The sequence below is a fragment of the Telopea speciosissima genome, chromosome 4 (assembly GCF_018873765.1).
Source record: "Telopea speciosissima isolate NSW1024214 ecotype Mountain lineage chromosome 4, Tspe_v1, whole genome shotgun sequence".
NCBI classification, from domain to species: Eukaryota; Viridiplantae; Streptophyta; class Magnoliopsida; order Proteales; family Proteaceae; genus Telopea; species Telopea speciosissima.
This window is the reverse complement of record NC_057919.1, coordinates 64,353,258-64,376,940: the sequence shown is the minus strand read 5'-3', so window position 1 is coordinate 64,376,940 and position 23,683 is coordinate 64,353,258. Positions and strand designations below refer to the sequence as shown.

The window sequence follows — 23,683 nt, the reverse complement described above, 5'->3', positions numbered from 1 at the left end:
CTCCATTAGAAGCTTGATCGATATTCTATTTTAATTCTTCTTCTTTTTCTTCTTGAAATTGATCTTCTCCCCCCCCCCTCCCCCTCAACTAATCTTCTAGTCGTTGAACTAAAAGCATTCTTATTATTCAAATTGCAATTGAATCTTGCTCATTGCAAATGATTTTAGTTATACACATTGTTTTTCTTCTCAGGGGAAGGGTTGGAAAATGGACAAATTTTGGCTTGTAAAAGCAAGTTTGACGATAAAATAGAGGCGTCTTCTGCTAAAATGTACTTCCATTACTATGGACAGCTACTGCATCAACAAAATATGCTACAGGATTATGTGAGGACAGGTTATATTATCACACTGTAATTTTTTGCTCCATCCCTAACTCGTATAACATTAACAAACCCCCCCCTCGCAGTTGGTGAAGCTGTGGTGTGCTAAGCCCACGCTCACCAGGAGGTCTGGAGTTTGAACCTCTTGGTTGTTACCTTCTATAGAGTAGGTACATATAAAACCACACCCCCCCCCCCCAAAAAAAAAAAAAAAAAGAAAAAGGTTTGGGCATTTGAAATTTCTTTTCTGGTAGGATTAATCTACCATCTTTCTGCATCAAATTTATCTCTTTCAGTGGAAATTGGATTCAACTGCTTGTATTCCTATGAGGACAGTTGTAGTGTCTATATGTAGCATAGTAAGCCTGTCATCAATGTGACGAATTTGTTATGCTTCAGGAACCTATTATGCTGCTGTTGTTGAGAACCGTACAGATTTTATTGGTCGTGTGGTAGTTGATGTAGGTGCTGGTAGTGGTATACTGTCATTATTTGCTGCTCAGGTATACATAGCTTTTTAACCCATAGTTTTATGATACCCTGTGCGATATGCATTTCCTTCCTGTTTTGTGTGCACATATGTATCATGGTGAAATGGGTTTATGTATTTACACTTTCACACCCATTAGGTTGGTGCAAAGCATGTTTATGCTGTGGAAGCATCTGAAATGGCAGAATATGCACGCAGATTGATTGCTGGGAATCCATCCCTGGGACAGCGGATTACGGTGAGATTTAGTTTCGTTGTTTACTAGAAAAGGTGTGTCCTAGTGTTCTGTTAATATTTTATTTGCCTTAGTCTCATTTTCTTGGGGGGATTTTTGGTTATCTACATTATAGGTCATCAAAGGTAAAGTGGAGGAGGTTGAGTTGCCGGAGAAAGCAGATATTCTGATCTCTGAGCCAATGGGTTAGCTTCTTGCCTTATACTTTGCTTATTATCTTTCGCAAAAATGCCATATTCTTCTGAGGGTGTAAGGCTTGAACATTTATGTTACACACTTCTGTTTTATTATAAGTTCTGTAGGTGTTGAGTTTTGATTTTATTCCTTTTGTATTTACTGCAGTTTTGAGATTTGGATTTTGTATTTTTTATTTACTCCAATTGTTGAATTTTTGCAAATGAAGCAGCAAAATTACTGAGGATGTTATTTTGCATAAGAGCTTTAAGGATATGGTAGTGCAACTGATGATTTTGCCAGTTGGATGAATTTTGAACATTGGTCTGGGGCTTTGGGAATGTAGATGTGATGTAGATCACATGTTCCAGCACAGGTGTAGCCGCCGGAACAAGGCCCAAAAACCAGTCCAGAATCACTGGGATTCTGGTGGAGGGCCGATAGGGAAAAAGGGAATATCAGAGTTGCAAGGGTCAAGGGAGAGGGGAAATCGCACAAGAGGGGGGAGGGAAGAAGAAGATCGCGCAATCACTTTGGCCATGCGGGCACTGACAAACACTTCACTATTCCATTAATCAAATCTGAATAAAACGAAGGTTACAAACTTGTACTTAAAGATGAAATTTAAAAGACTCTTAGCCATTAACTAAAACAAAACATGACTCTAACTTGGACTCTAAACTCTTACAATACTTAGCCTATTAAAACTAAAACAGGAAATTACAAGAGAAACCCAACTAATAAAAATCCTAATAAATAAATAAAATATCCTACTGAACCAAAACTCAAACTGGACCCGGTTCATCTCCATCTGGGTTCTCAAATGGGTTTGGGTCAGTCCAAGGTAGTGTATCTGCATCAGATTCAGCTGCTGTGGGTCAGTCCAAGGTCTGATGTGGCCTGGTTCTTGGTTGGTTCGATGGAGCATGTTCCAGCAGATCAGTTTTCTAATTTTTAGGAGCATATCATAAAGAATGAGCAAGAGCCTGTCCAGGTTCATCCCCCTTATCGTCCAGCATATTTTGTGGAAGATTATCTTCAGATTTAAATAGATTTTGAGTTAGCATATTTCCAGATTTGAAGACAATATCGTCCAGCAGCATAAAAAGGGATTTATTTTCAGAACTAAAGTAGGAGTCGATCAGTTATATTTGGAAGATTTAATTGCAATCAAGATTGCTGATTTGTAGTGGGATATTTTCCAGAAGTAACTCCACTTCGTGTGGGCCCCATGGCCAGCAGTGAGAAGATTACCCTTGAAGATAAATTCCTTGCGGTAAAGATTAAAGAGAAGATTAATTCCAGGTTTTAGTGGGCCCATGACTGCTGGTAGAGATTGAATGCAAATTGAAGACTCAATTGCCAATACGTGGAGGACTCCTACAGCTGTTATAATTAGTTTTATTAGATAGGTTTCTATTGGGGTTTGTTTTATTAGTTAGCTTATTATATGTACTCTGAAATTAGAAGGTTAGTTAGATTTAATTTCCTAGATAGATTAGGACTTTTATTGGATTTGCTTTAAATGTATTTGATGCAGGTGCACTCCCATGGATTGTTGACCCGAACCAGTTTGAGAACCCAGACCAAGGTGAACCGGGTCCAGTTTGAGTCTTGGGTCTTGTAGGATATTAGAAATTTATTTTATTTAGGTAGATAATATTTTATTCAGCCAATTTTAGAAAGTGGGATATGTTTGCAAGAGGTAGAGTTGGTTAGGAATCTTACGATGTTGTTTCCTTGTTAAAGTTTGTTTCCAAGTTTACAAAGTTTCGTTTGCTAGTTGGGTTTTCTTCTTTTAAATAGCTTGTATTAGGATGAAATCACAGATTTGAAGAATGTAATAATAAAGTGTTTGTAAAGAGCCTGCGTGGCTGTGTGCGTGTGCGATTTTCTTCTCTCCCCCTCTTTCTATTGCGATCTCCTTTCTACCCTGCAACTCTGATTTCTTCTCAGGGTTTTCCCTTCTTCCTACCGGCCCTTCACCAATTTGGTATCAGAGCTGAAGAAATCCATCTTCCTTCCCCGTCAATCGTTCTCTTTCTTCGTCTTTTTTCTCCACTGTTCCTTCTTGTCTCTGTTATTCATTCTTTTTATTTCTTTCCTCTTTCTGTTACTGTCTGCCCAAAGGTACCAGCAGTACCTTTACTGTGTTGTTTCCTCACCTGTTGCCCAAAAAAAGTCTCTATTGCAAGACAGAGAAGTTGAATTGAAAAAACAAACCCTACGTCGTCTCTGTTTCCTTTCCCCTCTTTCTTCCCCAACGCACTGCCCCCACTCAAACCCTAATTCCTTTCCTACCGATTCCCTTAGCAAAATCCCTCACCCCCTTCCCTAGGACTTCGATTCTCCCCCATTCTTTAGAGTTCCGCCAGCAACATCCAAAAAAAAAAGAATAAAGAAAAAGAAGAGCGAGAGAAGAGAGAACGAGAGATGGCAAAAAACCAAAAAAGGGGTCTCAAGTTCCTGCCGCGAGTCATCCTCCTTCTGTCGAAGTCCCAGCAGACAGAAAAACAAAGAAGAACAAACAAAACTTTTTAGTCACCCTAGAAGAACCTTCTAGGGTGATTAGAATGCTGTTCTGAAAAGGAGAATCGATGGCTAGTTTCAACGAGGTTCCTGCACTACAATGTGACCTGTAACTTGAAAAGAGGTGCAAGAGTTAGTGGACAGAAGAACAAAGAAGAACAAACAGAATAGAGGGAAGAAGGAAAGAGATTAAAAAAAAAAATAAAAAATGATATGAAGATATGTAGGTATCTCACATTCTCACCTACTGCAGAGAAGGAATCCCACCAAGGCTTAATGTAAGGAGGGTGGATCACGAAGGACCTAGCCCCAGGCAGGATCTTATTGAATAAAGTTTAATGCTGATTTGATCTTCAAATTACTAGGCAACAATTGAAGAACTTGTAGCAGATCATAATGTCGGAGAGGTTCTAGTAAGAATCACTCTACAGTTGGATCGATTATAAGTTGCAGCATAACACCAAACACTTGAATGATTGAAAAATAAAGAAAGAAAAGGTAGAAGAAGAGGATAGAAGGATAGGTTGGGCTTTCTCAGCCTTGGGTTTCTCACCCGCAGCTATCTCAGCTGTTGAACAGAGAGTGTTCTCCCATAATCAATGGTAAGCATGGTTTGAAAATCTATTATTCAATTGTGTTCCTTCCTTAGAGCACAAAAGTGTAGAAGGAGGAAACCTTTGCATCCTAAGATAAGGTGGTGGAATTTAAAAGGGGTGTCCCTCATGAATTTTACTGATAATGTAGTAAAACAAGGAAATTGGGAATGTGAGGGAGACACCAATGCGATGTGGAACGAGATGATGACTTGTATTAAGAAGGTGGCCAAAGATGTGCTAGGGGAAGCAAAGGGGAATCGTCAGGCCCCTAGGGAAACTTGGTGGTGGAACGATGAGGTCCAAGCAGCCATTAAGACCCAGAAAGTTTGTTTTAAAACATGGCAAAGGACTAAAGAGACGGAGGATAAAAAGAGGTATTTTGAGGCCAGAAACGAAACTAGGAAGATTGTGGGAATGGCTAGGGCGAAGAAATTTGAGGATCTCTATATCAACCTAAACACAAAAGAAGGAGAAAAAGCTATATATAAGATAGCAAAGATGAGAGAAAGGAAAAGTAAAGATTTTGATCAAGTGAGGTGTATCAAGAGCAAGGATGGAAGAGTGTTGGTTAGGGATGACGACATTGTGAAGAGATGGGACGAGTATATCTATAACCTACTTAATGGAGATGGGCCGAGTAGTAACGACCCAAACGAGTACTCTAGTCAAAAGGATACCACACTTCATAGCTATGTTAGGAAGGTTAGTGTGGGCCGTGTGGCGAAAGTTAAAGAAGCATTAAGAAAGATGAAAGCTGGCAAGACTCCGGGCCTTGATGAGATTCCAATAGAAGTGTGGAAAGCCCTAGGGGGTTGTGGGGTTTATTGGTTAACCAAGTTTTTTAACAGAATTATGAACACAAAGAGGATGCCAGATGATTGGAGGAGAAGCATTGTAGTCCCAGTTTACAAGAATAAAGGTGATATCCAGAGCTGCAATAACTATAGAAGTATAAAACTAATGAGTCACACTATGAAACTTTGGGAGAAGGTTATTGAAGCCCGTTTGAGAAGGGAGAGTCTTATCTCGGTGAACCAGTTTGGCTTCATGCCAGGTAGATTTACAACAGAGGCTATCTACTTATTGAGGAGGCTCATGGAAAGGTATAGAGGTAGCAAGAAGGATCTTCATATGGTCTTCATTGACCTAGAAAAAGCCTATGACCGAGTCTCTAGAGATTTAATCCAACATACTCTGGTGAAGCGAGGAGTGTCGAGTAGATATGTGCAAGTTATTAAAGATATGTATGAAGGTGTGGTAACTAGTGTAAGATCAGTGGGAGGGCAAGGCAAGGAATTCCCAATTACAATTGGGTTACATCAGGGATCCGCCTTAAGCCCGTATCTTTTTGCACTTATCATGGATGAACTAACTAAGAGCATTCAAGACGAGGTCCCGTGGTGTATGCTCTTCGCCGATGATATCGTCGTGTTAGTAGATGAGATAAAAGAAGGGATTAACGCTAAGTTAGAGCTTTGGAGATCTACCTTGGAAACAAGAGGCCTTAAGATTAGTAGAACGAAGACGGAGTATATGATGTGTAATTTTAGCCACACTACGACGGATACTAATATGGTGCAAATTGAGGAAAGAGAGATTCCTCAAAGTGATTATTTTAGATATTTGGGGTCTATCATAAATAAAGAAGGTAACATAGAGGATGATATTTCCCAGAGAATTACAGTGGGATGGATGAAGTGGAGAGGTGCGTTCGTAGTGTTGTGTGACCGGCATATTCCTTTAAAGCTTAAAGGAAAATTCTATAGGACTGTTGTTCGACCGACAATGATGGATGGGGCAGAATGTTGGGCAGTTAAGAAGCGTCATATTGATAAGCTTTGTGTAGTAGAGATGAGGATGTTAAGATGGATGCGTGGAAAAACAAGAAAGGATAAAGTATGGAATGAACTTATTAGATCGGACTTGGGAGTAGCCCCGAGCAATGACAAACTACGAGAGAGTAATTTAAGGTGGTATGGGCATATTCAACGGAGGCCTAGTGACGCCCCAGTAAGGAGGAGTGATATAATTCCGATTGAAGGGGCTAAAAGAGCTAGGGGCAGACCTAAAATAACCATAGGAGAAGTTGGGAGGAAGGACATGCATAGGCTAGGGCTTGTTCCAAGTATGACCTTGGACAGAGCATACTGGAGGTCAAGGATCCGTGTCGTAGACCCCATTTAGCTGAGATTCTCTTATGGGTGGGCAGTGCCTCTTTCCTCTTACTATCTTTCATTTTTCATCGTTCATTTTTCTATTTATTTCCCATCTTTCTTTGCTCCTTTTTCCTTTTTCACCCCTCATCTCTTTCCCCATCTCTCCTCTACCATCTTTTTTTTTTTGGTTAAAACTGTGTTTTCCATACTTTGTTTGGTTGGATCCATGTAGCCGACCCCATTAACTTGGTATAAGGCTGAGTTTGTTGTTGTTGTTGTTCCTTCCTTACAATAAGGGGCCTATTTATAGCTTAGGCAGTCTCTAACAAAATAGAAGGTGGAAAATAGAAACTTTCTAAAATAGAATCTAACTGAAAATAGAATGTAGGAAATAGAAACTACTAAAACCTAGCAACTACGGACAATGACAACTTATTGAAAATAGAAACTACAAAGTCTTTATAATCCAGCCACATGCAAGAATAATCAAAATAGAAACTAACAAACTTAATAACTAAATAGCTAGGATTTGACTGGTCAAAGACCAGCATCCTTGTCAAAATCGTGGGGCTGCAAATTGGATCTTCTAGAAGGCCAGTTGGGCTGGTTTGATCTGGCTTGACCTGGTCCAATGCTAGCCCAATAACTTGGTTTGATGGGGCTGTGACACTGTTCACATGAACATTGTTTTGGTCTTTCTTCTTCATGTTTTGATCTACATCAGATCACATTATGAAAATAGAGAATAGAAAAGAAGGATAGGATTAGATCGAGTATCCCACTCTCTCCCGGGTGTCTCACCCACGGCCTCTCACCAATGGTATCTCACCATACTCTCTCATTAAGCAAAGCATAAGGCTATGGTTTTTTTCCCCTCAATCTCATCAATCAAATTCGTGTGTAAGACTGTAGCCCCGAGTAAACTTACATAGAAGACTCAAAAACAGATTCAAACACTAAAAAGGAAAGACCTAACACAAACCTTAACTAATAAGGTAACGTAAACTGGCTAGGAAACTAAAATAATGAAAGAAACAGACTCAAAAAAGGACTTTAACTAAACTAATGAAGTAAATCCCGTTTTCCTACTTTTTACACATATTTTAGGCTCATTATATTGGCCAATTACAAAGTAAACCCATGGGATCAAAAGCCCAACACCTACATAACTCAACCTAAAGCTTATGTTCAATAAAATAAGCCCTTTAGATGACTTATTTGTATCAATTCTCCCCTGCTTAAAAAAAACTTGTCCACGAGTTTGATAGAGATGCTCCATCGAACCAACAAAAACCCACCACATCATCAGACCAGGCTGTCTCTCACAGCAGTTGAATCCCACCACTTCATTGGGCTGGTTTTGGGGCTTGTTCCTGTGGTTACACATGGGCTTGTGATCTACATCATTGCTTCCCTACTGCATCCCACAGTAGAGCAGTTTTGAATCCCACAAAACTATGCTCCGTCTCTCATAGAACTCACAAGCTCAAGCTATTCTAGAACATTACAAAATAGATATTAATCTATGCTCCATCTCTCACAGAACTCACAAGCTCTAGCTATTCCAGAACATTACAAAATAGAAACTAACTACTTAATCCGGTATAAGACTTGAATCTCTAATATATGGGCTTATAGAATTGGCCCATTACAATAGTTAACCCAAATTTATGAAACCTTTTGGGCACTCAAAATTAAACATATTAGTCCATTCTTAGTCCAGTTTGATGGCCTGGTTTGCTAGTAGCATTCTAGTTTTTTTTTTAACGGAAAATTACTCCCTGTACTTTGGCCATTTTGCTTATTCACCTCCATTTTTCAAATAATTACTTAAACACCCCTTGCAGTTTACCATTTCTTTCAAGTAACCATGTCCGTTAGTCAGTCACCGTTACAATGAGTTAAATATTTTTTACATGCCTAAACTACCCTTAAGGTGTAGTGAAATGACAGATTTACACCTCTTTTCCTCCTTTTTCTTCTTCTTCCTGCAACCCAAAAAAAAAACGAAAAAAAAAAAACCCAGCAGACTAGAAAGAAGATTAAGCCCGAAAGGTCGAATTGGCGCTTCGTTGACCTGCGTCTCCTCTTCACTGTCAAGCCAGAAAGGCCAATGCAAAGCTTCGTTGAGAAAACCATTGGAACCGTCACCCGAAATGGAGCCGACACCGCCTTGAAACACAACCGGAATTTCTAGGAAAAGAGAGGGAAAAGGAGAGAAGGAAAAAAAAAAAAAGAAGGGGAAAAGGGAGAGAAGAAAGCAAGAAAGAATGGAAGGTTCTATGTTTTTTTTGGAAAAATTGAAAATAGTTCTGAGACGATGATGTCGGAGCTTCCCTGAGCCGGGAGAAGAAGAAGTGCAGGCGCACTGCCCATCTTACATTTCCATCTTCTTCTTTCTCTCTGAATCTCCTTCTCTTTCGATTCTCTTCATTTTGAAACCAGTAGCTGTGACCTCCTACTTCTGTTCCTTTCATTTAGGCGTCTGAAACCATCGTCCCTCTTCCCCCTTACACTTTTCTTTCTTTCTTCTTGAAATCCATAACCCACCTTTCGTTTCTGAAACCACAAAAGAAATCCCACTTCTCTGGATTCTACTCACCCAAAACCCATTCTATTCCTCACTCCCAAAAGTCCATTTCCCTCTGATTTCCTAAAATCGACACCCAGATAACCCATTCTTCGCCAGTGACGGTGTTACTGCTTCCATTTCACCTCACTTTCCACCTCAGCATCGCTCTTTCAGTGGATCGATCGCTTCCTCAATTTCTCACTGCTTCCCCTCAATTAAAGCCGAAATTAAGAACTACTGTTCCGTCGATTGGATCGGAGAACACGAATGCATAAGAATAGAATAGGAAGAACCGTTTCTTGCTGGCAGTAATTAGACTAACATGGGGAAGAAGGGTATGGATTGTGAAGGCAAGAAAAGTGCCACGTGTGAAACAAACTGAGGAGACGTGGCTAGACGGAGCCGGTGCGCCTACGGCAACCCACCACCTGCCAAGCTTCTTCTCCGGCGACTGCAACCTCCCCGATTTGGGTTTTTTAGGGTTTTTCAATGTAAAGCGCAAGTGTGTAATTTACACTTAACAAGTTTCAATAGATATGATTATAAGGGTAAAATAGACATTTCCATTTAAACATTAACAGCGGACTAACACTGTCAAGTTTTGGGGGGTGTCAAGTAATTGTTTGAAACGTTAGTGATCGTAAGTAAAATGGCCAAAGTACAGGGGGTGTCCAAGTAATTTTCCCTTTTTTAACTACATCAATTCTGCTTTTACTTGGACCCAGAGTGGCAGTTATGAAATTACCCTTGCACCCCAACATTTAGATAAATGCAGAAAACCAAACTATCAAGATTAATGACCACTTAAGTTCAACTGTGTACTATACTACTATGACATTAAACTATTTCTTGCTACATGTCTCATTGCTAGAAGAGTTTCCATTTGTGCTTGACATCTTCATGAATTCTTTTGCTCTGATGACTCCCAGGTGCAAGGTCATGACTCTGGGTTTTGTTTAATAATTTTGTGAAAATATGGTTAAAATTCAGCCAAACTGGCAAAAAGGTTTCTTGTTTATTATCTGGATTTTATCTATTCTATGGTCTCCATTTGTATTGGGGTATTTTATGTGATACTTATATTATATATAGATGTGCATTATTCTACTTCTTGTGTGTGCATCACAGTATGGCGTCCATCTATAGCCTTTAAATGCATCTATTACCTGGTTGTCTGCCTACATCTGGGGAGAGGGTGGGCTAACATTTCCAATCTGAATGTGCCGTGCTGTGTACTTAAAGCCTCTTGTATTTTGTGTTCAGGCTGACCTGTCAAATTTCAAACTTTCCTACTGTTTGGCACTGGATCAGCTTTGTTCAACACTAGAGTGCTTCAACAGAAATCCTTGTTCAGTGGTTGCTTGCATTTTAATCCACAGTAAAAGATGTATATCGAAAAGTAGTGATGAGCAATCCCTAGAAGGAAACAACAACGAAAAAGTTACAAGGTTACACATCCTGTTCTTCCTCCCGTAGAATAAAACTCTAGTTGCCCTAAAAACAAAGATGACTACTTTCTATAGTTTCCTTTTAGGTTAAGGGATCATTCCATCTTAAGTGGACGACAATATCTTCATATAATTAGATACTCCTGGGTAGATTTCTGTGTATCATCAAATTTGCTTCTGTTACCAAAGGGGCTATAGGGTTTCAACTGAAGTAGCTTACAAGGTGTCTGAGGCAGGACCACATCACAATAATTCTGTGAAGGAGATGCTCAATCCGATCCTCCAGATGGTTTGGGCACTACACAGCCCCACCTTATTCTGAATCTCCACAAATTGGACGGGATTCACATAAATTCCTAATACTAAGTTCCTTGTCCTCTCAAAATCTGACCCACTCTCCATTTCCTACACTGAAGTTATTTTTTTTTATTTTCTTTTTCTTTTGGTTGGGGGGGGGGTTTAAATTACCCTGAAGTTTGATCTGGAGCTAAAGTAATCAAATATCTCATAATCCCCTTCCACACATATTTTAAGGGAGTGGAACTGGTCCCCGTGTGTCTTGATCTAGTCCATGAGGGATGGCTAATCTACTCTTTAATTTTCTCTAGATAAAGCCTACTAGATCTGAAAACAACGTTTCCATGCGTTAGAGACCATATGGCATCCTCATCTTCTTTGAATCTCAAGCCAGTTTCATGATCCATTTTTTCAACATAGGTGGGGGGGGGGGTTGGTTACCACTCACTTTTCCATTTACGATGATTTTGACCATCCATCACCTCTTCCTCACAAGAAGTTTCCATGCCATCCCTTTGAAGAAGGGAAAGAGCGTATAAGAGTCATTCTCTCGCAGATTTTGCATTCTTCCTTATTTGTCTGTTTATATGATAAAAATGATGTTAGGTAATTCATAGTTTACTGCCTTGATCAGTGCATCACTTTCCCCCCCTCCTTTTGGTACTAATTCCTTAGAATTGAATGGGTAGTTGGAGAGATCAGTTAGTTCTTCTAAATGTCTTTATCTCTGGCTTGTTGTCTTTTCCATTTTTATAATAGCTTTTTTTTTTTTTTTTTGTTAATGATTTATTTCCAACATAATGTTTTGTAGATGTTAACTATATTTTTAGATGGAATAATTTGCTACTGGTTGAAATGAAATCTACTATTTGTCTTCTTAGGCACCTTGTTGGTTAATGAAAGGATGCTGGAGTCATACGTGATTGCCAGAGATCGTTTCCTTCTTCCTAATGGAAAAATGTTCCCTACAATTGGAAGGTTAGTGTCGTCATTACAGTGTCTTGTCATCTCTTTGCCCCTCCTGTGGGAAAAAAAGGAAGAAGAGGATTGGGCTCTCTGCCTCTCTTTATTGTCTTTCCATTCTTTTTCTATACAGCATGCTTCTCAATGATGCCCATTTGTGACATGGTTGTAGTCATTTATAATTGTGCTCTTTTATTCATGGGTGGCACTGTGGCAGTAATGTTTTGCAGTTAAGACTTGTACCCTAACTTAGAATTAGTTTTATGGATATTAAATATCCATCGTTCTTATATGCACAATGGTATCTTGTTGATGTGAGGTTGTGGTTCTTTCAGCAAGGCAGAGACCCATGGTTTTCTAATCTTGTTTTCTTGATATGTCCGGTGACTCCGGTATCTGCTCAGTTTATTGAGATTTTATTCTTTGAGCTAAGCCATGAGTTTAAGTTTGATGAGTTGGTAAATGGAGTTCGATTGAAGTGGATTTAATGATAGTTGGATTCAATGCCCTAATGATGACCGGGATACCAATGTTCAAATAAATTGAAATGCATTGAATTGTGTAGCCATGTAAAACTTTAAGAAATAGGCATCAATTAAACTGTTTCTCGTTTTTTTTGGGGGGGGTGGTGGTGGGGGTTGAGGTTGAAATTACTCCAGGATTTCTTGGTGGGAAAAAAGAGATGCTTAAATCCCAAGTTTGTTCTATCAGATTATTAGTTTTGTTTACCGACACTATAACGCAGAACGAATGGTTGGTTCTACTGGTGGTGAGCACCAGTGTGATGCAGATCACATAGAGATGTATTTTTGCTGTTACAGAGAAAATCAGCAGCAGAATATCACTATTTCAAAGTCTACGGAAACAAAAAAGAAATTGGTAAATAGGCTATCGGTAGAAGAGAGAGGGAGGATAATAGTGAGAAAAAAGAAGAGAAGGAGGACAGATCGTATCATAGAAAAAAAGAGAGGACATTGTGGGGGAGGAAGAGTAGAGATTCCACTCAATTTTGTAAAACAGAAATCCTGATTTCATTCCATTCTAATCATTGGGGGGGGGGGTTACAAGCTTTAAGGCGTCGACTAGGCAACGCCTAGGCGTCCAGTTGACTTGGGCGCCTTGGTCGCCTACTTGGTGTCGCCTGAAATTTGGACCCTCTCCACCGACTTGGGTCGCCGGGACGCCGTGACAACTATGTAGTCAAGATAGATTTCACAAAGTGAAAAAAACCATGAATTAGGACTTCTATAAAGAACTAAAAGACTTCCTTATCTAAAAAAATCTACTAATGGAGCCCACGTAATCTTATCCATCTACTTAATCCCGTGTACCCCTTAAATCCCAATTTTTGGACTTATAAAAGAGGCCCATTACATTAATTAAACCCACAAATAACAAGTCCAAGGCCCATAGAACCCAACCATGGGCCAAAATAAAGCATTTTGAGGTCTGGTCCGATTGGCTCAATTAGACACCCTTAATTGCATCAATTCCCCCATTGTTGGAAAAAACTCGTCCTCGAGTTTTAGTTCGGGAGAATCAACACCACTTGATCGGCATCCATGACTAGTTGCCTTGATTTTGACGATTTGTTGCCTCTCACGAACAAAATCAGTGCCGATGTTAAAGATTTGTTGCAGAAGAACAATTTCCACATGTTCGATCTCAAAAGAGTTGAGCGGATTAGCTCCTTTTTAACATAATCTTCCATACTTTTTTGGAATGTATGTAATAGGTCATAAATATAAGGATCAACCTCCATGTTAAAAAGCTTTTTAAGATTCAGCTCTAATACCAAATAATGCAGAATGAATGGCAGGTTCTGCTGGTGGTGAGCACAAGTGATTGAGGCAAATCAAGTAGGGATGTATTTGCTGTTTCAGAGAAAACCAGCAACAAAATAGCATTATTTCAAAGCCTACGGCAGCAACAAAGAAATGGGAAAATAGGCTATCAGTTAGAAGAGACTTGGCAAATAGTAAAAACCATAAAATAGGACTTGTAAACGAACTAAAAGACTCCCTAATTCTAAAATTCCACTCAGTTTTCTTCTTGTCTGATTGAAGATTTGGCTTGCCCCTTGGCTGTCCTACGTCAATATAGCACATGAGTGTCTTTGTTGTAATGTTTTGAATTTATTACTTTTAGTAGTACTGAAATTCTGTCATCAGTATTCAGTAACCTGGGATTTGCTATCTATTCGTAACATCTTATCATCATTGATGGTAAATGGAGAAATTAATATTTATGATGAGTATAGTTATTCCCTAATTTTAGTAAGTTTATTTGAAGGTGTTGTATTGGATTTTGTGTCTTACTAGTATTGTTTCCTCCTCTGCATCCCCACCCTCAAGTTGGATTAAGATGTGCCGCTAATTATCCAATTTGAAGTTTGGCTTGGAATTGGTATAAGGCAGCGTAGTTATGGTCTATAATGTCCATGTAATCTATACTTTTGCTTCAGTTTATGTTATGGTGTTGTTCACTAATAAGGGAATGGTTCCCTTCCTAAGGTTTGACTGTCAAACCCTGCTACCAGGGAGTGTCAACCGGTCGATTTTGGTTCGGTTCCATTAGAGATGCAACATAATCGGGCAGGACTGAAACTGAAATCCCAATCAGTTGGTCCGGTTCAGTCGTAAAAGGGTTTTGGGAATTGGTCCTAGTTCGGAATCAGAGAATGCGAATGATGTGACTTGTCATTAATGATAGGGGTCCTCTTTATTTATAATAGTTTTACAACCCAAAGAGGGGTAAAAACGTAAAAAGGGAAAATAACACAAAACCGTAACTTACCTAATGTAAAATGCAAGGTACTAACATATTATAATCCCACAGTTCTCAACACTCCCCCTCAAGTTGGTGCAAATGTATCATACATGCCCAACTTGGAGAATTATTTTTATAACCCTGTGGAACAAAAAGTTATTGTAAGTAAGCATGCCACTTTTCTTGAGGAGGATTTTATCGTTAGACGATCTGATCCTGTGGTCATAGAAGAGTTATCTAATGACCATGTTCCATCTGTATCATTTGTACCAGCAGACCCTGTGACTGCAACTCCTAGTGCCATACCACAACCCCAGGAGCCAAGATGTAGTGGGAGGATTATAAAACCTCATGCTAGATATACCCTTCTTACTGAGGAGGAAGGTAAAGTAGAAGAGTTCTACATGGTGTCTGAATCTTCTGAATTGGATTTAGTTACATATACTAAAGCTCTTAGGGATGTGGATGTAGTTAAATGCTTAGAGGCTATGTACTCAGAAATGGACTCTATGTATTCCAACCATGTCTGGACTCTTATTGATCCACCACAAGGCATAAAGCCCGTTGGATGTAAGTGGATTTTTAAGAGAAAGAGAGGTGTGGATGGGAAAGTAGAGCGTTTCAAAGCAAGACTGGTAGCAAAAGGTTATACCCAACAAGAGGGTATTGATTATGATGAAACATTTTCTCCAGTAGCGATGATTAAATCTATTTGGATTTTATTGTCTATAGCTGCATACTATGATTATGAAATCTGGCAGATGGATTTGCAGACTACATTTTTAAATGGATATCTTAATGAAGATATATGGTTCAGCCAAAAGGGTTTGTCTCTCAGGGAGAGGAAACCAGAGAATGTAAGTTGATGAGATCTATTTATGGTCTAAAACAAGCCTCTAGGAGTTGGAACATCTGTTTTGATCAGACTATCAAATTGTTTGGGTTTGAACAGAATATGGATGAGCCATGTGTCTATGTGAAGATGAGTGGGAGTGCAGTTTGTTTTCTACTCCTTTATGTGGGTGATATACTCCAAAGAAATCCATTCACATTTTTTCAAAAGAGAATATTACTCGTTGGAAATGATGTTGGTATGCTGACATCTGTAAGGATGTGGTTGTCTACTAATTTCTCGATGAAAGATTTTGGTGAAGCTAGTTACATCCTCGGGATGAAACTTGTGAGAGATTGCAACAATAGGATGTTAGGTTTGTCACAATCCAACTACATTGATAAGGTTCTTGCCAGGTTTAACATGCAAGATTCTAAGAGTGGAAATGTTCCTTTCAGACTTGGAGTTACATTATCTAAGTCCAAATTTCCTCAAATTACTGAAGATATTGAGGCTATGAGGAGAATTCCTTATGCATCTATTGTACGGAGTCTCATGTATGCAATGTTGTGTTCCAGGCCAAATATTTGTTATGTTGTAGGGATTGTGAGCTGATATTAGTCCAATCCTAGACAGGAACGCTGGATAACTGTAAAAAATATCCTCAAATATTTGAGAAGAACCAAGGACAATTTTTTAGTCTATGGTTGTGACCAGTTGTCAGTTCATGGTTATACCGACTCAGATTTTCAAGCTAACAAAGATTACAGAAAATCCACATCAGGGATGGTTTTTATTTCGGGTGGTGGGGTGGTTACCTGGAAGAGTGCCAAACAGAAGTCAACAGTTGATTCCACAACAGAAGCTGAGTACCTGGCAGCTTGTGAAGCAGCCAAAGAGGGAGTTTGGTTGAGAAAGTTACTGTGAAGCACACCATATAGTTATACTGTGATAATAGGGGAGCTATTGCACAGGTAAAGGGACCCAGAGCTCATCAACGCAACAAATATGTGGAGCGTAAGTATCATCTCATTAGAGAGATCATACAGCATGGTGATGTAGCCATAGTTAAGGTTGACACTGTGAACAATTTATCAGATCCTATGACAAAGAGTTTGTCACAAAATGTATTTGAAAGGCATGTCGAAAACATAGGTAGTTGAATTTGATGTCCAAGTGGGAGATTGTTGGAGATTTTATTTATGATTATGATTGCATGACATTAACGGGTTGTGGTTGTCCATAGATTTTCACTTTAAATATTTTCATGACTAAGGACAGAACTGGGCATTCTGTTCATATGGTCATCATATTGTGTATGCTCATGAATGTTAGTTTAAGGACACAAATGTCGGTGCATATTGTGTGTTTATTGATTTTGATCACAAGAGAATCTTGAATGGAATACTATCAGTTGTTTGAGGACAAGATTCTCATTGGTAGTTTTTCGATTGGTCTCCAGACCTGAGAGGTCCTTATCGTTGCAACCAGACATTATGGGTTTTGGTGTACCAACGGTTGGTGTCCCTCGGACTATATATCGGTGCATTGGTTTTATGGTGTTTGACTGTGGACGAAAGAGATGCTCACTGAACATGATTGGATGAAAATCCAGATCTGGTGTTACATGTTGTAAAATATTTATAAAGGTTTTCTAAAATATTAATATTATAATGTTTTGGAACATTTTGAGATACCCAATCGGCAGTTCAGATTCTCTGTATGACATTCTGACAAACTTGGGTTGTAACAATTATTTTTCCATGTCTAGAGATTTGTCATGTGATATTGTTAAGTGGAGAGACTGAGTCGATACTTGACTACTGCAACTTTGGGAGGAATAAAAGTGATATCTACACTTGATGTATTAATTGTTAAATGATTTTAATTTAGAATTGTTGGCATTAGTCGATCGGCATCTGTAGTAGATTTCCCAACAGAATCATACCTTTTCCCATTGCTAGCGGCGAAGGATCGTACGTACAACAGACGTATTAATTATAAAATAGAGATTTAGTAGTTAATAAATGTTATTAATTATTAAATTACTATTATATTAGTTAATGAGATTAACTAATGATTGTTTATTTATATATTATGAAAAAAGACATGAGGACGAAAGGTTTGAGAAACTTTTGTTTTATCTTTATCCCTTGTTTATATTATATATATGATGGAGTAAAAGAATCTCATTTTGATATAATCGTCCGAAACCAAGGACTTATTGTTTTCTCATTTGATGACTCACTTGCATGTGTCATCTTAAGAGTTATAGTAATAAAAAAAAATATCAATTGATTGAGAACCATATAAGCTTAAGCTTTTGGCTCTCTGTAAAAGGGATGTACTAATCCAGTATCGGTTTTGTGTTTTAAGAGTTAGAATGAAAATCTTCTCTTGCCTCTTAGATACGAAATTGATTTTCTCTCTTTTAAGTTCAAGAGTTGAACTAGGCTTTTGGTAAGTGTTGTCACTAGTGGTTGTCGTGTATCTTCGCCGCTGTGTTGGAGAAAAGCTAGAATTCCAAGTAGGTATTGCACTTGTGATACATAAGGTAACTGATCTCCCATTCCATGTGATGAAAATATTTAATTGAAATCTCTATCCCTGCAAATGGATTGATCCTGAATTCTAATATGATTAGAAAATTAAGTTTTAATCCATTTGCAGGGATAGAGATTTCAATTAAAAATTTTGATCACATGAAATGGGAGAACAATTACCTTGAGTGTCACAAGTGCAACACCTCTTAGGAATTGTAGCTTTTCTCTATCACAGCGGCGAAGGTACACGACAACTTCTATGACAACACTTGCCAAAAACTTTAGTTCAATACTTGAACTCAAAAGAGAGAAAGAGGAAGTAGAGAATTCATTTTCTGTTTTCCAAAAGTAAAGCTGAAGCCAAACCATAGTTCAACACTTCTCTTTCCAGAGTATATAAAAGAAAGTACTTAGTGCTTCCTTTTATCAATTTTTAAAAAAAAATTTAAACTCTTTAGATGACACGTGCAATTGAGTCATCAATAAGAGAAAACGAGTAAGTCCTCGGTATCGTACGGATATATCGAAGTTAGATTTTCTTACTGTTATATCATTATCCTTTAATATATATTATAATATATAATATGAAAAAGAGATAAAGATAAGGCAAATATATGGTTTCTCAAAACTTATCTTCTCATCTCCTTTTCATTATATATAAAATAATCATTAGTTAATCCTATTAATTAATATAATTATAATTTAATAATTAATAACATTTATTAGCTATTAAATCTCTCTTTTATATTTAATACGTTTGTTGTATGTACGATCTTACGCCGTAGGCATTGGGAAAAGTATGATCCCAATGGGAAATCTACTACAGATGCCGATCGCCTAATGCCAACAATTCTAAATTAAAAGCATTTACCAATTTGTACATCAAGTGTAGATATAACTCTTATTCCTCCTAAAGGTGTAGTAGTCAAGTATCGACTCGGTCTCTCCACTTAACAATATCACATGACAAATCTCTAGGCTTAGAAATAATAACTGTCACAACCCAGGTTTGTCGGAATGTCGTACAGAGAATTTGAACTGCCGATTGGGTTTCTTAAAATGTTCTAAAACAGATTGTAAAATAAATATTAAGATAATATTAATATTTAGAAAACCTTTGTAAACATTTTACAAAATGTAACATCGGATCCGGATTTTCATCTAATCATGTTCAGATACTCTCTCTTGATATTCACCCAAAATTGGAGTGGATTCCTTGTTGAGCATCTCTTTCGTCCACAATCAAGCACCATGAATCCAGTGCACCGATATATAGTCTGAGGGACATCAACCGTTGGTACACCAAAACCCATAATGTCTGGCTGCAACGATAAGGACCTCTTAGGTCTAGAGACCAATCGAAACTACCCATGAGAATCTTTTCCTCAAACGACTGATAGTATTCCATTCAAGATTCTCTTGTGATCAAAATAAATGTACACACAATATGCACACTCACATTTGTGTCCTTGAATCAACATTCATAAGCACACACAATATGATGACCATATGAACAGAATGCCCAGTTCTGTCCCTAGTCATGAAAATATTTAAGGTGAAAACCTATGGACAACCACAACCCGTTGACGTCATGCAATCATAATCATAATTAAAATCTCCAACAATCTCCCACTTGGACATCAAATTCAACTACCTATTATTTAAGTCCCATGTTTTCGACATGCCTTTCAAATACATTCTGTGACAAACTCTTTGTCATAGGATCTGATAAATTGTTTACAGTGTCAACCTTAGCTATGGCTACATCACCACGCTGTATGATCTCTCTAATGAGATGATACTTACGCTCCACATGTTTGTGGCGTTGATAAGCTCTATGTTTCTTTGCCTGTGTAATAGCTCCCCTAGTAGCACAGTATAGCTGTATGGGGTGCTTTACAATAATTTTCTCAACAAAACTCCCTCTTTGGTTGCTTCACAAGCTGCCAGGTACTCAGCTTCTGTTGTGGAATCAACTGTTGACTTTTGTTTGGTACTCTTCCAGGTAACTACCTCACTACCCGAAATAAAAACCATGCCTGATGTGGATTTTTTGTCATCTTTGTCAGTTTGAAAATTTGAGTCTGTATAACCAAGAACTGACAACTGGTCACAACCATAGACTAAAAAATTGTCCTTAGTTCTTTTCAAATATTTGAGGATATTTTTGATAGCTATCCAGTATTCTTGTCCAGGATTGGACTAATATCGGCTCACAATCCCTACAACATAACAAATAGCTGACCTGATACACAATATTGCGTACAGGAGACTCCCTACAGTAGATGCTTAAGGAATTCTCCTCATAGCCTCAATATCTTCAGTAATTTGAGGACATTGAGACTTAAATAATGTTACTCCATGTCTAAAAGGAGCATTTCTTCGCTTGGAATCTTACATGTTAAACTTGGTCAGAATCTTATCAATGTAGTTGGACTGTGACAAACCTAACATCCTATTCTTGCGATGTCTCACAAGTTTTATCCCAAGGATGTAACTGGCTTCATCGAGAAATTAGTAGACAACCACATCCTTACAGATCTCAACTTACCAACATCATTTCCAATGAGTAATATATCATCCACATATAGGACTAGAAAACAAATTGCACTCCCACTCATCTTTATATAGACACATGGCTCATCCATGTTCTGTTCAAACCCAAACAATTTGATAGTCTGATCAAAACAGATGTTCTAATCCATGTTCCTGGCTTCCTGCCATGCTGAATTGGATTATGGGCAATGCTAATGGCAACTTTATTGTCGTAGTAGCGGTGCATAGGACCTTCAGAAGTAGCCCCCAAATCACTCAATAATCCCTTAAGCCACATGAGTTCACAAATCCCTTGGGCCATGGCATGATACTCTTCTTCAGCACTAGACCGAGATACTATAGATTGTTTCTTGCTCCGCCATGTGACAATGTTACCTCCATGGAAGGAACAATAACTAGAGGTAGATCTCTGGTCATCAAAGACCCAATCCAATCAGCATTAGTAAACGTTTCTAGTCTTAGGTTTCCATTGTTAGAAAAGAGAATACCTTTCCTGGGGGCAGACTTCAAATACCTCAATTTATGGTACACTGCATCAAGTTGAGATGTTCTAGGATCTTGGAGAAACCGACTAACAATGCCCTCAACATAGGCAATATCAGGTCTAGTATGGGACAAGTAAATCAGCCGGCCTACCAATCTCTAGTACTTTTCTCTGTCAACCGAATCACCTATGGCACTGCATAGCTGGTGATTTACCTCAATAGGGGAGTCTGTAGGCTTGCATCCAAACATTCTTGTTTCACCAAGAAGGTCCTAGACGTACTTTCATTGGGAAATAAAAATGCTATTTTTTGATCGTGCAACTTTAACCCCAAGAAAATACCGGAGAGTTTCTAGATCCTTCGTGTCAAATTTCTTTGCTATCAGAGACTTCAGATGGGAGATTTCAGTATCGTCATTCCCAGTGATCACTATATCATCTACATACACAATGAGGGTTGTAATTTGGTGTCCACTCCTCTTCACAAACAAAGTATGGTCAGCTTGGCTTTGTTGATATCCAAACTTCTGCATAGCTTTCAGAAAGTGACCAAACCACGTCCTAGTTGATTGTTTGAGTCCGTAGGGGGACTTCCGCAATCTGCAAACATGGCCAGTAGTATATAAGGCCAAACCTGGAGGCAAGTCCATGTACACTTCTTCTTCAAGATCTCCATTCAAGAAAGCATTCTTAACATCCAATTACTGAAGGTTCCACCCCAGATTGGCAACACATTACAACAATGACCTAACCGAATTCATCTTTGTAACCAGTGCAATGGTTTCTTGGTAATCTATCCCATAAGTTTGGGTAAAGCCCTTGGCAACCAGGCGTGCCTTGTATCTCTCAGTGGTGCCATGTGCCCTTTACTTAATTGTAGACACCCATTTGCTTCCAACTACCTTCTTCCCTTCAGGGCGAGGGACAAGTTCCCAGGTATCATTTTTGTCCAAGGACTAGATTTCTTATAGCTTGGCAGCCTTCCATTTTGGATCTTTAATGGCTTCTTTCCAATACTATGGAATAAACACAAAAGACAAAGAAGAAACAAAGGCCCAATAGGAGGGTGATAAAGATTCATAAGAGACAAAGTGGGAAATATAGTTGTTAAGGCGTTGCCTAGGCGTCTAGCCGCCTTGGTCGACTTGGTCGCCTTGGCGGGCGCCTTGGACGCCTTGCTTTTTGGACCCTCTCTAGCACCTAAGGTCGCCTAGACGTCGTGACAACTATGGTGGGAAATGAGATGATGTGAGTAGGAGCAGACACCTTTTCTAATAGCAATGAGACTATCATTATGTACAGTAGGATCAAGCACATTACCAGAAGTAGGAGAAATATTACCCAATTATGAGGGTGAATCCGTTGGAGGTGCCACAATGGGTAATGGTTGGTCGTTCGTGGCTCCCTTGTTCTTGAATCTACTCCGAGTGTAGGTTATCATTTCCTGACCAGGAACAGAGTGAACCAATGTCTCCCCCTCACCACTGGTATTGTCAATCATAGGCTCCTGAGCTGGAAGATTATCAACAACCATAGGAATAACAAGAATAACAAGCAAGGACAGCTCTTCCTCTAGACTCTCTTCCTGAAGAGGTGTCGCAAAATACGGTTCTGACTCATGGAAGGTGATGCCCATGGTAACATAGAGGCGGCGAGAATGAGGGTGATAACACTTGTAACCCTTTTGAGAAGCCGAGTAACCAAGGAAAATACATTGAAGAGTGCGGGGATCCAATTTAGAGTGGGTGCGAGAGGAATTATGAGCAAAGCAGACACAACCAAATATTTTGTGAGGAAGGGGTCTGTGAGAAAGGAAAGAGATGTCTTAAAATTTAAGACACTAGAGGGAACCCTATTAATAAGGTAGGAAGAAGTAAGGACGACATCTCTCCAATAGGAGAGACACCGGTAGTAAACATCAGGGCACGGGTCACGGGTCATGTCCAGGAGATGAGGATTTTTTGGTTCAGGGATGCATTTTTGTTCTGGTGTCCAAACACACGAAGTTTGGGAGAATGGATCCCATGGGAAGAAAGATACTGCTGAAACTACTATCAATATATTTTGTACCATTATCACTGTGAAGGACTCTAATAGTAGCATTAAATTGAGTACTAAGCATAGCATGGAAAGATTGAAAGCAAGAGAAGACATCGGACTCATTGTGGAGAAGGTAAACCCATGTGACACGTGTGCAATTATCAATAAATGTAATGAACGAACGAAAAACCATTACGATCAACGGTTCGAGACGGACCCCATATATCAGAACGAATGATGACAAAGGGAACATCACTAATAGGATAAGAGTTTCTAGTGTGTTTTGCAAATTCACACACATCACAATGCAACTGTTCCAAACCACAAACTTTAACTAAATCCGGAAACATAGAACATAATATGAAAAGAAGGGTTTTCCAAACGACGGTGCCAGTTATGAAGCTTTGTCAATGCAATAGAGAGTGTGAGCTGAAGATGGGAGTGGAGTGGTTGGTGTAGATTCCAAGTAGTAGAGACCATCACAGACCTGACCATACCCAATCGGCCAATCATTGCGCCCGTCACCAGATCTTGAAACAAGCAATGAGTGGAAAAAAAGTGAACAGAACATTTCAACTCATCGGTTAAACGGTAAATGGATAACAAATTTACACATTATTTTGGGACATGTAAAACAGAGGAAAGAAAAACATGGGAAGAACAGGAAAATGAACCT

The 23,683-nt window shown here is 38.9% G+C and overlaps 1 protein-coding gene across 4 annotated transcripts in view; it reads left to right on the top strand.

The window, feature by feature from the left end:
- The window catches only part of LOC122658717 (probable histone-arginine methyltransferase 1.3), a 30,164-nt gene that overhangs the window by 1,055 nt on the left and 5,426 nt on the right, over positions 1 to 23,683 (top strand). For 2 of the 4 annotated variants that reach the window (XM_043853806.1, XM_043853805.1), the window contains exons 4-8: positions 194 to 337; positions 723 to 826; positions 953 to 1,051; positions 1,164 to 1,233; positions 11,702 to 11,798. In XM_043853806.1, coding sequence (XP_043709741.1) covers positions 194 to 337; positions 723 to 826; positions 953 to 1,051; positions 1,164 to 1,233; positions 11,702 to 11,798 — 514 coding nt within the window. The remainder of the gene's footprint in view (positions 1 to 193; positions 338 to 722; positions 827 to 952; positions 1,052 to 1,163; positions 1,234 to 11,701; positions 11,799 to 23,683) is intronic. The other 2 variants (XM_043853804.1, XM_043853803.1) reach the window with 1 other exon arrangement.